This window comes from Perognathus longimembris, chromosome 1 (genome assembly GCF_023159225.1).
Source record: "Perognathus longimembris pacificus isolate PPM17 chromosome 1, ASM2315922v1, whole genome shotgun sequence".
NCBI classification, from domain to species: Eukaryota; Metazoa; Chordata; class Mammalia; order Rodentia; family Heteromyidae; genus Perognathus; species Perognathus longimembris.
In genome coordinates, this window is record NC_063161.1 from 72,011,736 (window position 1) to 72,026,531 (window position 14,796).

Below are 14,796 nucleotides of genomic sequence, written 5' to 3' on the forward strand. Positions count from 1 at the left end.
TCCCCTATCTCCCGGGGAAATGCCTGAACCCCAGAAACTATGAAAGAGCACTCGGCCTTGTCTTCCGTCAGCAGAAGGCAAAGGTGTACCCTCATGGGTTACACTAAGTTGAGGAAAGGTTGCTGATGCCTCCCCTCCCCCGTCACCTCACATTTCAGGAGCTGTGGCAGAAGAAGACATCAGGGAGACGCCTGGATGTTTGAATGGGTCTCAAAGGATTTAATTGGGAGGGGATTTATATAGCGGTAATGGCGGGAAAGGAGGGGGACTGACCAAAGGGCCAGTCATAGGCTAAAGACTGTGTCCATCAGGTGATGTCATGAAACTTCCTTTGTGTGCTGGACAACCCCTATCATGGTGGCACTCACGTGTTTGCCTCCCCCAGGGGTGGGGTCTTTTCCGGTTGAGGCCAGAAGGTGGGAGGGGCTAGCTTTTTACACTGTCCCAGGGCTGGGGGAAGGGCAGCTTCTCAGGAGCTCTTGTCGCCCTTCCCCCATTAAGGCCAAAACTGAGTCCCCAACAAAGCCTAACATGATAGGTTGGTTCAAACAGTTGCCATGAGGCAGATTGTAACTCCATTGGCCACCTGTGTGTGACCTGGCATACTCTGTAAGTGTTGTAACCTCATTGGCCACCTGTGTGTGTCAGGCTTGACCATGTGGTGTTTGCCTTTATAACCCAACCCCGAGTGTGGCCCGGGGTGTGGTCCCAGCTCCCGAGTCTGGGCCATGATCCTGGCCAGTCAGTATACTTTTTGCTTCCCCAATAAATCCATCTTTTTGCTTGAGACTGTCTCTGAGTGGAGGGATGGGGGATCCCTCCACCCTCGGACCCCATTACACTGTGGTCCCCTCCCTTGGGCGGACTCCATTACAACCAAGTGTAGGAAACGGTTCCATGAGCAGAAGTTTCAGTAATGGATAGTACAACAACTGTTGGGCCAAGTGCTGGTGTTGACACCTTTAATCCTACCTACTCAGGAGAATGAGCTCTGAGGGTCGAGGTTTGAATCCAGCCCAGGCAGGAAAGTCCATTATACTCTTATCTCCAATGGGCAGGCACTGGTGGTTCATGCCAGTAATCCTAGCAATTTAGGATGCTGAGATTTGAGGACTGAGGTACAAAGTGGTGGAGCATCAGCCTTGATCAGAAAAAGCCAAATGAGGGCTCAAAGCCCTAGTACCAGCACATAGACACTGACACATGAGGTGCACATACACAATCAGCTGCCTGTCAACTCCTTATTTTGTTTTGTTTTCTTTTGTTTTTCCAGTCCTGGAGCTTGAACTCAGGGCCTGAACACTGTCCCTGGCTTCATTTTGCACAAGGCTAGCACTCTGCCACTTGAGCCACAATACCACTTCTGGCCTTTTCTATGCATGTGGTGCTGAGGAATCACCCAGGGCTTCATTGCCACTAGGCCATATTCCCAGCCCCCTGTCAAGTCCTTTCTACACCAGTATGGCTCCACCGAGAGGTGGGGAAACTGGCCTTTGGCCTTTGACATCCTTGCTGGAGACTCCCTCCCCACACTTCGTCCCCACAGGACACTTCCTCTTTCCACGGAGGAAATAGAAGAAAAGTTGACTGAAGGACAATTTCTCAGGATGTTACAACACCCAGAACAGATGGTATTCATAGCAGGAAGCATAGAAAGCTACACTCATGCCATGACCTCCAGTTTTTTTTTTTTTTGTTTTGTTTTTTGGTTTTTTTTTTTGGCCAGTCCTGGGCCTTGGACTCAGGGCCTGAGCACTGTCCCTGGCCTCTTCTTGCTCAAGGCTAGCACTCTGCCACTTGAGCCACAGCGCCCCCTCTGACTGTTTTCCATATATGTGGTGCTGGGGAATCGAACTGAGAGCTTCATGTGTAGGAGGCAAGCACTCTTGCCTCTAGGCCATACTCCCAGCCCTGACCTCCAGTTCTTGAGAGAGGGGCTATCTCTTCTCTAAACCACTCTTCTTGGCAGCCACTTTGCAATCCAGCTGGGAATCTGGAAAGGACAGGATGGATCATGAACCAATAACATATTTTTTTGTAAAGTGTTGGGGTTTTGTTTGTTTGTTGTTTTGCCAGTCCTGGGGCTTGAACTCAGGGCCTGAGCACTGTCCCTGGCTTCTTTGTGCTCAAGGCTAGCACTCTACCACTTGAACCACAGCACCTCTTCTGGCCATTTTCTATATATGTGGTGCTAAGGAATCAAACCCAGGGATTCATGTATACAAGGCAGGCAAGCACTCTTGCCACTAGGTCATATTCCCATCCCAAAGTGTTTTTTGTTTTTTTAATTGATCCATACTATAAATGCATTTTCATCCTCTTTCAAGTGGGATAAATTGACTTTTTTTTGGCTGCATAAGGTAAAGGTGATATTTTATTTGACACACACACAAACGTGTATTTTTTTTAGTTTATACATGAAATGTTTAACTTAATATCTTTTTTCTTTATTGAGATTTAAGTAACTATATCAATTTCACAGTACACATTTTAACCTTCAGAAAGATAAACATCATTAGCAGGAATTACCCTGAGGGACAACAAAGGCTGCAGGAGACATCAAGACTTGTTTATCCTGATTATCATGAGTTTAGAACAACTTCTCCAAACCTACTCCCAAAACAAGGTCTGAGATAGTGATCATCTAGGATTGTGGTACCAGGACTGTTCAATAGTTAAGCAGGAGCCTGAAGGCTTGCCTGTAATCCTAAGTATTCAGGAGGCTGAGATCTTGAGGATCACAGTTCAAAACAGCTGGACAGCAAAGGCTGTAAGGTTCTTATCTCCAATTAACCAGCAAAAAGCCAGAAGTAGATCTGTGGCTCATCCTCTTCTGGGGGATTTTCTTGCCCTCCAGCAAGTGTCCACCCAAACTGTGTGTGTGTGTGTGTGTGTGTGTGTGTGTGTGTTACTAGGGCTTGATTTCAATGCCTCACACTTGTTCAGCTTGTGTTCTCAGCTGACACTCTGTCATTTGAGTCATGTCTTTAGCCCTGCTGGGTGTGTGTGTGTGTGTGTGTGTGTGTGTGTGTGTGTGTATGTGTGTTGGTGCTGGGGAATTGAACCCAGGGCCTCATGTATCCGAGGCAAGCACTCTTGCCACTAGGCCATATCCCCAGCCCCCGGGGCACTGTTGGTCTGGCTATACCTAAGAGACAGGCCCCTTCTCCCGCCCAGGGGCTGCTTGGCTGCTGACCCTCCCACTCCCTTCCAGGTCCTTCCAGAAGAGATGCCAAACCAGCCCCGCCTCTCATCTGCGAGCACATGTCATATAATGGCGCTGGAGACCCCAGAGGCCTGGTCCTTGGGGGGGCTGTGGTCTCCGCCCATAGATGAAGTTCCGTGACATCACCGTGATGAACAGTTCATTAGCCAATCGTTAATACCCAGTTAGTCCCTCCTCTTCCTGCCGCCATTACTGTTATATAAACCCCTCCCTTGAATAAAACCCTTTGAAAGCTGGTAGACCATCACACGGCTCCCCTGGAATCTCCATGTCGAGTGTCGTCTCTTAAACGTAAGGGGGTCTGGGGATGTGCGGGGATTTCGGCAGCCCTATCTCTTCTCAGCTTGGCCCGACCGGGACACGCTCTGCCCTCCCGCTGGCAGGAGCAGCACGCAGATCCGAGTGTCCCCCACAATTAGACGTTTGACGTCTCCCCAGGGGGGGACGTGGAGATTCAGCCTGAAAGGGCTGACCCTCTGGTCAGTATACTTTTTGCTTCCCCAATAAATCCATCTTTTTACTTGAGACTGTTATGCCCAACTTTAACTCTTCAAGACTGTCTCTGAGTTGTGGACTCTTGGAGGGATGGGGAATCCCCCCACCCTCGGACCCCCTTACATTGTGGTCCCCTCCCTTGGGAGGACCCCATTGCACTTGGCATTCTTCTCATGGCTAGCACTCTATCACTTGAGCCACAGCTCCACTTCTGACTTTTTTGCTGATTAATTGGAGATAAGGGTTCCATGGAACTTTGCTGCCCAGGTTGGCTTTGAACAGAGATCCTCAAATCTCAATTTCCACAGTGGCTGGGATTACAGGTGTGAGCCACTGGTGCCGGCTTGAATAATATCTTTCTGACTGAAGCTACCTGGAAGGAAAGGATCAGAGCCCGGTGTTAGAAGCCCTCCCCCACCCCCAGGACAGTTGCCTATAATGAGGCTGCACCCCTGAGCCAGGAGGCAAGGGGCCCTGGGAACCAGACTAATCCCTACCAGTGAAGACAGAGATAACCAGATAATGATCAGCGGCTGCACTTTGCCTGTAACCCACGGTTTAATAATTAAACACACCTGACCCCACCTCCATTCTATTTACATCCAAAGCTCACATCTCCCTCTGAAAGATGCACTCACTTGTTCATTCACTTTGCCTCTTCCTGGACTGTGAAATATTTTTCTGCCCTTCATTACAAACTTTGTATGTGCACATGTGCACACACACACACACACACACGAGCATGCATGCATGCACACACGTGCACATGCATGTGCCAGTCCTGGGGCTTGAACTCAAAGCCTCTGTGATGTTTAGCTTTTTTGAGGGGGGGGTAATCAAGGCCTAATTAGAGATGAGAGTCTCAGACTTTCCTTCCCAGGCTGACTTTGAACCTCTATTCTCAGATCGCAGGCTTGCAGGTATCTAGGATGACGGCCATCAGCACCTGCCTCGTGCATCTGTGGCATATTGGGACAGATGGCCTAACCCACCGATCCTCTGGTGTTAGGTCTCCAGCCTATGACTGTTTCATGTCTAACAAACTCCCAAGAGGTGCCAATATCTTCAGCCCACACTTTGAGCTATCAAAAGCATCCTGGCCTCAGGACACTAAACCACCCTAAGTCTTGCTCTGAATCTATTGTAGATTCTGTCTCTGACTCATTGTCTAGGGGTGTGTTCATTTCCCATGAGGGTGAGTGTCGGGATCTCTGGGACCCCTTCCCCCCACATCTCCCAGGGGGGGAATGCCTGAACCTCGATTTTATGGAAGAAACTCCGCCCTACCCCTCAGACCGGCAGAAGGAGTAAGGCGAGTCCTTTCTGGACTGCTCTAGGCTGAAGTGGGATGCAGAAATCCCTTCCTCGGCCCCCCATAATGTGTCAGGAACCGCAGGACAAAGATAACGGGGAGACGGCTGGATGGTTGAATGAGTCTCAAAGGATTTAATTGGGAGGGGGGTTTATATAGCGGTAATGGCGGGAAAGGGAAGGACTTGGGCCATTGGCTAAGCCGGGCTGCCCATCAGGTGATGTCATGAAACTTCCTTTGTGGGCTGGACAACCCTATCATGGTGGCACACACGTGTTTGCCCCCCAGGGGCGGGGGGCTTCTTTTCCGGTTGAGGCCGGAAGGTGGGAGGGGCTCCCTCCCACACTGTCCCAGGGCTGGGGGAAGGGCAGCGTCTAGCTCTTGGCGCCCTTCCCCCACCAAGGCCAAAACTGAGTCCCCAACAGGCGAGGACTTTCTTGGTTGTGGGATAAACCAGGTTACGGGGAAAGGGAAATCTTCCTAGGCCTCTGAGCTGGAGGGGCTGGGGAGATAGTGGAAATGGAGTCAGCTTCTGTCCTCTTTTGTTGACCAGATCTGACCCCCACATTACAATGTCAGATTGACTCCATCTCAGATTAAAGAGAGCAGAAGCCGACTCCATCTTCACTAAGATCTCCCCCGCCCTATCCAGGGAAGTTCCCCTTCTCTGTGATAAGATTGTGAATGCTCAAGATTAAACCTGTGCCTTTCCATGAGTAGGCCTATCCACCCACATCATGTGAGCCCCGCCAAATTCGTGTGCCAAGCCTAACATGATAGGTTGGTTCAAACAGTTACTGTGAGGCAGATTGTAACTCCATCGGCCACCTGTCTGTGACCTAGCATGCTCTGTAAGTGTTGTAACCTCATTGGCTACCTGTGTGTAGCAATCTTGACCTTGTGGTGTTTGCCTTTATAACTCAACCCTGAGCATGGCCTGGGGCATGTGGTTCCCGAGTCTGGGACATGACCATGGCCGGTCAGTATACTTTTTACTTCCCCAATAAATCCATCTTTTTACTTGAGACTGAGTGGTGGACTCTTGTAGGGATGGGAGATTTCCCCCCTCAGGCCCCCTTACATGTGGTCCCTCCCTTGGGGGGACCCCATTACAAATTGAAGCCCCACAACTGACAAAAGGTAGATTCCCAGACTCCCAAAAGTCTGTTACTATCAAAGGTGCCCCTCCTGCCCCACCCAGAGTACCCCTAACACTGACCCAGGCTAGGAGTAGAGATTACATTGCCTTGGGGAGGGGGAGCCAGCTACCCCTCACCTCAGGCCTCAGCTAGGCAGGTAATTGCCTGCTGCTTTTAGGGAAGGGAGACATAGCTCCCATTTTCCTTCCTGTTCCCTTCCCCTCCCCCCCTCACAGCCACAGAACTCTAGCTGGCTAGCTTAGAAACCAGGCTGGGGGGGGGGGGGAGAAAAGCGAGGGAGGGGGTTAACAAGAAATGTACTTGAAACTAAGTCCTCTGACCATCACCTTGACAATAAAGTTAAATTAAAAAACAAAACAAAAAAAAAGAAACCAGGCTGCCTTGGGCCTATTGTGCCCTTGTCCTCTACAGCTATCTGGGCCTCCATGGAGACTAGATTGTGAAGCCATTCTAGACAGGTATCTTCTCCCTGGAGGTCAGGTGGTGCTCCCTGGAGACCAGGGCACTGCCTGACAGAACATTCGCCCCAGTGGGCGGCATCCACCAAATACCACATGAAAGCCATGGACACACTCAGAGCCAGTTCTCTTTTTATTGGGAAGTGGACACAGAATGGGAAGCAGTGTGACAGTCTCTGGCCAGACCCACGATGATTACAGCCATGGTGACAAATGCCACAGTGGCCAGGCCTAAGCCCAGTGCCATGGAGGTGCGAGCAGGAGAGGTGGAACCCTCCACGCTGTAGTCTCCGGCCTTCCCCAGGAAGATCAACGGCCCCAAAGTGACATCAGCTTCATCTGTCACTGTAAGAAGAACAGGACACAGGAAAAGGAAGGTCATGTTTTTTGCTTAAAAAAAATAAAAGTGCTAAGAGCCAGGAGTTCCTATTTATAATCCAAGCTATTCAGAAGGCTGAGATTTAAGCACTGAAGCTCAAAGCAAGCCTGGGCAGACATGTGTGAGAAATGCAATAAAGGCAAAAAGTCGAAGTGAGGGCTGGGAATATAGCCTACTGGTGGAGTGCTTGCCCCACATACATGAAGCCCTGGGTTCAATTCCTCAGCACTATATATACAGAAAAACAGAAGTAGTGCTGTGGCTCAAGTGGCAGAGTGCTAGCCTTGAGCAAAAAGAAGCCAGGGACAGTGCTCAGGCCCTGATTTCAAGGCCCAGGACTGGCAAAAAAAAAAAAAAATTCAAAGTAGAGGTAGGGTTCTAATGGTAGAGCATTAGCTAAGGGATTGCCTAGCCCGTTTTTAAGCCCCAGAACCAACACACACACAGAGCTCTGCTTAGCCACACCCCTGAAAGGATCTGTCCCAACCATCCCAGGGGACCAGACAGATAGTCAAGGACAGGAGAGGAAGGTTTATAAGGAGATTAGTGGGGCCATATCTACCAGGGGAGAGGGAGCAACATAGCAGCTGGCTGGCTTCAGACCTTATTCAGGTGGTAGCTTACTTATGTAGCTCTGGGGCTAAAGGGAAACTAGCTAGGTCTGAATGGTGAGTGGGAGTGGCCCATTATAACTCTAGGGCAGGGAGTTTAGGTATGGGTATATCTGTGGGCTAATGGGAGGAGCTGAGAACCTGAGGCAGGGGATTGCTGACAACCCCAACCTGGAGTAGGGTGGTAGATAGGAGCTCAATATGGAGCACAGACTGGCCTTGAACTCTGTCCTCTAGCTTCCTGACTGCTGGGATTTTAAATGTGACCACCACACCCAGATTTCAAGGCCACCCTTCCCTTAGCAGGAATTCGGTTATGGGTCTGCAGGTCCCTGCTCCCATGCTTTGGCAAGGAGAGCCGGTATACTTGGCATCCTCTCTTGGGGAAGAGACTCAGACTCTCCAAATTAAACTGTGTGCATGCCAGTGCTGAGGCTTGAACTCAGGGCCTGGGTGCTGTTCCTTAGTGTTTTTGCTAAAGGTTGGTACTCTCACTTGAGCCACAGCCCTTATTTATGGCTTTTTTGTGTGTGATTAATTGGGGATAAGAGTCTCCGGTTTTCCTGCCCGGGCTAGCTCTGAACTGCAAGGCTCAGATCTCAAGCCTCCGGAGTAGCTAGGATTACAGGTGTGAGCCACGGTCACCTGGCTTCAAGATTTTTATTATACTCAGTAAGCACACTCCCTCAGTAAACAGCCTTAATGAGAGACAAAGGAAAGGAAGGGCATCCTAAGTAACAGCGGGTGCCCTGGAACCAGAGAAGGGAAGGCAGTCGATAGCCCAGCATGTGACCTACTGTGTCTGCGCTTTCTTGAAGCTACGTTGGGCACCCTGGTCTTCCCATGGTTCATGTCACTGGATTGGTTTGCCCTGCTACAATTACCAGTGTCACAGCATTTGCAGATGTCTGCGGTGCCCTCTACTGGTGACCAGCTGGAAAGAGAAAGACCGGGAAGCTCAGAATTATAAGTAGTCTCAGAACGGGCTCTACCTCAGTCGCAAAGGCTTGGGTCCCCTCACCTGTTGGAAGACTTGCTGAAAGAACAGGCTTTGTTGACTGGATCTGGGGCTTGGGTGGCTGGAATGACCTTTAGGTGGCAGGTGATATAAATCTGAAAGAAAACAGTAGCTGTCAGGGGACTGAGTTGTAGGCTGTGCCAATGAGCCACTGCCGTACTGAGGATTGAACTCAAGTCTTCATGCTTGTGAGTGATGATAGCCCAACACTTTTGCATTTGGGTTGTTTTTTTTTAAATCTCAAACATTTGCCCTGGGTAAGGCACCAGCGATCAAATCTGTAATCCAGTAAGCTGTGATATGAGGGATCAAGGTTCAAAGCCAGCCCAGGCAGGAAGAGTGTTGAAGAGTTTCTTAATCTCCACTTAACTGGACCCTCCTACCTCCACATATTGAGTAGTTGATACTACAGGCATGTACCACTCTGCTAGGCCATCAAGCTAATTCTCAACTCTTAGCTCTTAAGAGCACCAATCTCCAAGATGATCCAGAAGTTGACTTGCTCCAAGAGCTGGCAGAACAAATCAGAAAACTTCTGTTTAGATTGGAGCCATCATCTTTGGTTTTGTCTTTTGGTTGGTCATGGGACTTGAACTCAGAACTGTCCCTGGCTCTTTGGCTCTACCACTTTTGAGCATCTCCACTTTCGTGATTAATTGGAGATAAAAGAGTCTCACAGAGGCTGGAAATATTGCTCAGTGGTAGAGTGCTTGCCTAGAATGTATGATGCCCTAGGTTCAATTCCTCAGTACCACATTAACAGAAAAACCCTGAAGTGTCATTGTGGCTCAAGTGGTAGAGTGCTAGCCTTGAGCAAGAGAAATTCATGGACAGTGTCCAGGTCCTGAGTTCAAGCCCCAGGACTGACAAAAAAAATAAAGTCATGGAATTTCTTGCCCAGGTTGGCTTTGAGCCATGATCCTCAGCTCTCAACCTCCTGAATAGCTAGGATTACAGGCGTGAGCCACCAGCACCTGGCATCTTAATCTCTTGGGCATGCTGAGCCCTGTAATCCATAATAAGGCAGTGATCAAGCATCGCTGTCTCCTCACCCTGTTCCAGGTGACCAACATGGTGAACATCTTTCTAGCAGGCTAAGAGCACCTACCATTTGACTGTGACAATAATTCAATGATGTCCTTGCTAGGGACAGGGTCCTGTCCCTTCTGTGACCCAGAGTCCTTGGACACATGTTTTGTGCTACTAATTCCTCTGATGTTTCTGTTTAAGATAGTGGGGTTTGATTTCCTGAGCTCCAAATCTCCTTGTTTTTGTTTTTTGTCTTGCCAATCCTGGGGCTTGAACTCAGGGCTTGGGCACTGTCCCTGAGCTTCTTTTGCTCAAGGCTAGCACTCTATACCACCTGAACCACAGCACCACTTCCAGCTTTTTCTGTGTATATGGTGCTGAGGAATTGAACCAGGGCTTCATGCATGCTAGGCAAGCACTCTACCACTAAGCCACATTCCCAGCCTGGGTTTGTGTTTTGTTTTTTTTTTTTACTAATGATTCCAGGGCTTGAACTCAGGACCTGGGCACTCTCCCTTAGCTTTTTCAGTCAATGTTATACTCTACTGCTTGAGACAGACTTCCAATTCCAGCTTTTTGGTGGTTAACTAGAGACTAAAGAGTCTAATAGACTTTCCTGTCTGGGCTGGCTTTGAACTGCAATGCTCAGATCTCAGCCTCTTGAGTAGCTAGGGGTACAGGTGTGAGCCACCAGCACCAGGCTTGGCATATGCCTTTTCTATCCCTATGCCCAGCCTCACCAGGCCCACCCTCAACCTCTGGGAAATGCTGCTTGACCCTTAACTAGCAAGATGAGCTCCTGCTGGGATGAATGGCTTGAAATCAACCATCTTGCATGGTTCCTAGAACCTCCCACAGAGCACCCGGGGTCAGGAATTCTGACCCAGCTCCAGCTCAATTTGACCTGGTCCATCTCCCAGAGTTCCCCCAAACAGCTTTTCAACATCCCTTGTTCACCAGTAGACTACAGAGATCCCGCCACCTTCTGGCCATGGGCCTTGACTGCCCCCTAGTGGCTAAGTGCACCTGCAGAAAAACCATTTTAGAACTGAAGCCCTAGAATTCAGTCTAAGTTTCCCATACTTCCAGCTACCTATCCATCCATCTGTCTTTAAAAACAAGAGCAAGGCCTCCCTGGAGAACAACTCTTTCTGACTGGGAATATTGCCTAGTGGAAGGGTGCTTGCCTCATATACATGAAGCCCTGGGTTCGATTCCTCAGCACCACATATATACAAAAAGGCCAGAAATGGCACTGTGGTTCAACTGGTAGAGTGCTAGCCTTGAGCAAAAAAGAAGCCAGGGACAGTGCTCAGGCCCTTAGTCCAAACCCCAGGACTGGCAAAAAAAAAGAAGAGAACTCTTTGTACTCAGCTTCCCTCTGGCACATTCTCCTGCTTCTAACTGGGAAGGTCCCAAAGTAGTTCCCCCATAGCTGTGTGTGTATATGTGTGTGTGCACGTACTCACACTAATCCTGAGGCTTGAACTCAGGGCCTGGGCACTGGCCCTGAGCTCTTTCACTCTAGGCTAGCACTCTTAACACTTGAGCCACACCTGGCCTTCTGCCTTTTTGCTGGTTAATTGCAGATAAGCGACTTTTCTGCCCAGGCTGGCTTCAAATTCCAATCCTCAGATCTCAGATCTCTTCCTCTCACCCACGTCTTAGGAGTTCGGGCCTCATTAGCTTAGAAGACCCATGAACAAAGCTAAGGAGAGTCAGGTAAGGAGAACACTGAGGAGTTAAATATTAAACTGGACCCAGAATCCAGCTGTATCCCAGGCTATTTGAGTCATGTTGTTACCGTGTTTCTGGAGTCATTGGCAAAGTGGAACACATCCATGGTAAACTGGAGAATCTCCGGCCCAGGTCTGGGGACTTGAAATGCAGAGGAGCCACCAAAGACACCATCCACTAGGCAGCTGGGAAGGCAACCAGGGTGGAATCGGGTTAAGAGCTGGGGACAGAGGCTCTCCGGCTGTCTGTAGTAAAGCTCCCTGGAAAAGTGGCCCAGCCTCACCCATGGAAGTTCACGAGGACGTGGTAAGGGGAAGAGCTCCAGTCCGGCGTGGCGGTGGCCACACAGTAGTCCACAAACAGTCGCAGGGGAAAATGGCTGCTGGTGTGAACTTCTGCCTGAAGATGGGCCACCTCACCCAAGTAGAATGTGGGAGATGACTTCTCAGCACTCCAGTTTTCTGGGGACGACAAAGCTAGGAATTAAAGAGACTGGAGGGGGCCTCCCCCATTCTCTAGACCCCCGACTTACCCTGCATCACACGCAGAGAGAACATCAAGCTCTCCTCCGAGGACATGGTGGTCCAGAAGGGGACCCAGGTGGGCAAGATGCCATGACTGCTCACATTGCCTTGCCTGGGAGAGAAGTCAGGGGACACCTCAACTAGGTCCACAGTATGGGGATGTTCCTTGTTCCTGTAGTTCTGGAGATTGAATTTAGGGCCTCACATATGCCAGCGCAGCACTCTGCCCCTTGAGCTACACCCCCAGCCCAGGTGTCCCATTTCTACCCACTTTAGTCTTCAACCGTGGCCCCATCAACAGAGGAAGCATTAGAAGCCCAAGGCTGACCCTTAACCCTCCTGAATTCCTTCACCTGAGGGCAGCCCAGCCCTCAACTGGGAGGCCATCTGGGTCCAGGATGAAGACAGGAATATACCTGGAACCACAGCTTTGTCTGGAGTCAAAGACAAGTCTGTTCCCTGTGACCCTTGCCCTGGAGGTATAGGTATGGGGTTTATTCACTCAGTATGGAGACAAGAGTTATAAGGAGGATATCCTCCAAACTTGGGAGACACGTTGGCCTTTTTTTTTCTTTCCAGTGGTGGGTTTGAACTTAGGGCCTGGGCACTGTCCCTGAGCTTCTTTTGCTCCAGGCTAGCACTCTACCACTTGAGCCACAGCACCACTTCTGGCTTTTTCTTTTTATGTGATACTGAGGAATCGAAACCAGGGCTTCATGCGTGCTAGGCAAGCACTCTACCACTAGGCCACATCCCCTGCCCCCCACTTCTTTTAAAAACAGTTTTGCTTTGTTATCCAGGTTCTGGTCCTGAACTCCTAGGCTCAAGCAATTCTGCTATCAGCTTCTTGAGTAGCTGGGACTACAGGTGTGCACCACTTTGGCCTCAGCCTTTAGCCTCATCTCCAGTTAACTAGCTTTTTTGCTTAACAGAGGTTAAGATTTTCAATGGGGGGCTGGGAATATACATGAAGCCCTGGGTTCAATTCCCTAGCACCACATATATAGAAAACGGCCAGAAGTGGCTCTGTGGCTCAAGTGGCAGAGTGCCAACCTTGAGCAAAAAGAAGCCAGGGACAGTGCTCAGGCCCTGAGTTCAAGGCCCAGGAATGGCAAAAAAACAAAGATTTTCAATGGACTTTCCTGCCTGAGCTGGCTTCAGCCTCAGCCTTCAGATCTCAGCCTCCTGAGTAGCTAGGCGTACAGGTGTGAGCCACTGAGGCCTGGCTTTGAACATAGCCTGATAGAGAGCCAGTGCTGAGCAGCTTGGGTCTCAGTCAAGAGGCAGTGTGTGTGTAGGGGGGTGTTTTTGGTGTGTGATAATGATTGTAATCATCCCGCTCCCCCCACCACAGCTGCCAGTGCCTCTTACAGCCAGGGGTGGCATCTGCCCATCCTGCAGGGAACTGACCTGGGGTAGCGGCACTCGATGGGGACCTGTGCACGGCTGGTCCTCAGGATGGACAGGTTTCCTGCGGGGCGAGGGTCGTGCAGCAGGAAAGTGCTGTACACCAGGGCGTCGTCCATCAGCTGAATAGAGGTGACAGTTAACACTACTGGCCTACCTGCAGCTTCAGGCCATGTCCAGTATCCCGGGGGAGGAGGGGTGCTTACACTTCAGCAGAAGAGCAAAGCTTTTGAAACATCATCCTGCCCTGCAGCTGTCCAGTAAGGAGGTGGCCGGCAAGCATCTTTGCCTGTCAGCCTTTTCCATTTCTTCCAGGCCTGAGGCTTGCACCCAGGACTTCAAGCTCTCACTTGGCTTTTTTTTTTTTTTGCTTAATGCTAGTTCTCTACAACTTGAGGCACTGCCCACTTTTGGCTTTTAGATGGTTTAATTGGAGATACACGTCTCCTGAACTTTTCTGCCTCTGGCTGCCTTCACATCACAATCCTCAGCCTCCTGAGTAGCTAGGATTACAGGCTTGAGCTTCTGGTGCCTGGCTGCCCAAACCAAGTCATGCGCCCCTTAACCACCAGCCCCACCCCCACTGGCAGCCGCCTCCCACATTCCCCCTCTGAAGTAAGAAGTTCCCCAAGATAAGCCCACACACACACCTGCACACTGTTGCCACATTCATGCAGTCCAGCTTCAAATCTGACCACTTCGCTGTCCAGGGAGACCAGGGGCTGACAGCGCTCGGGGCCCAGGCTGAGGTCGGCTGGCTGCACCAGCTTTCCTGTACCGAATAGGTCTCTGCTGACCTTCACCACCAGCTGAGCCTCCAGACACTCCACCTCCACAGGCCCAGGGGGCCCAGCCTGGGAGAGCAAGATGGGGTAGGGACAGCACTGCTCCACACCTCCCCAGAGCAGGAGGCACAGCAAGAACCTGTAGTTCAGCCCCATCATACCGACAAGATCGCTCAGGCAGAGGAGAGAGAGGCCACCAGCCAGCCATCTTATACCCCTTGGGGCAGGGGCTTCCACCTGGGCCCCCAGCTGCCTCCCTTCCCAGTGGAGCCCATCACCAGCCACACCTAGGGGGTTTTGTGCACCTGCAGGCCCTCAGCCCTCTCCCAAACCGACCCTATGAATCTGGTCTGTGGCTCAAAAGATTTGAATTCATGTTTGTAGGGGCAGCCTGATGGGTCCTCAATTCTCACCCCTTTCCTAGTTGGGGCAGGAGCACCCGATATGTATATAAGGAGGCTCGCAGCCCAGCCAGGGGCCTAAGAGGTCTCACCTCTCTGTGGGAGACATAGGATGCCATGATTCAATCTGGGATGGCAGGGAGCTTGCATCAATGCTCTGCAGCAGGAGGCAGCAATTAGACCAGGGATTGTGTGGCCCCTGCCTAATCATAAGTATCACTTGAATACTCTGTGGGTCATATATCTTAACTCCT

At 50.5% G+C, this 14,796-nt stretch overlaps 1 protein-coding gene across 1 annotated transcript; it reads right to left on the minus strand.

The window, feature by feature from the left end:
- Positions 1-6,784: 6,784 nt before the first annotated feature.
- Zp3 (zona pellucida glycoprotein 3) lies at positions 6,785-14,297 on the minus strand. Its single transcript, XM_048351210.1, has 8 exons — positions 14,007-14,297; positions 13,360-13,478; positions 11,958-12,061; positions 11,709-11,886; positions 11,493-11,610; positions 8,663-8,754; positions 8,439-8,575; positions 6,785-6,996 (listed from the first exon to the last, which is right to left on the minus strand). Exons 1-8 carry the CDS (start codon positions 14,295-14,297, stop codon positions 6,785-6,787), a joined length of 1,251 nt encoding a protein of 416 aa, XP_048207167.1.
- Between the last annotated feature and the right edge of the window lie 499 nt (positions 14,298-14,796).

What these genes read in the sequence shown, in the direction of transcription:
- Zp3 (XM_048351210.1), bottom strand. Translation starts at nt 14,297, where the DNA reads ATGGGGCTGAACTACAGGTTCTTGCTGTGCCTCCTGCTCTGGGGAGGT. An exon ending in CCAATGACTCCAGAAACACG is followed by an intron (nt 8,755 to 11,492) that starts GTAACAACATGA and finishes GTTTTCTTTCAG; the next exon opens with ATTTATATCACCTGCCACCT. An exon ending in TTCAAGAAAGCGCAGACACA is followed by an intron (nt 6,997 to 8,438) that starts GTAGGTCACATG and finishes TTCTTCTTACAG; the next exon opens with TGACAGATGAAGCTGATGTC.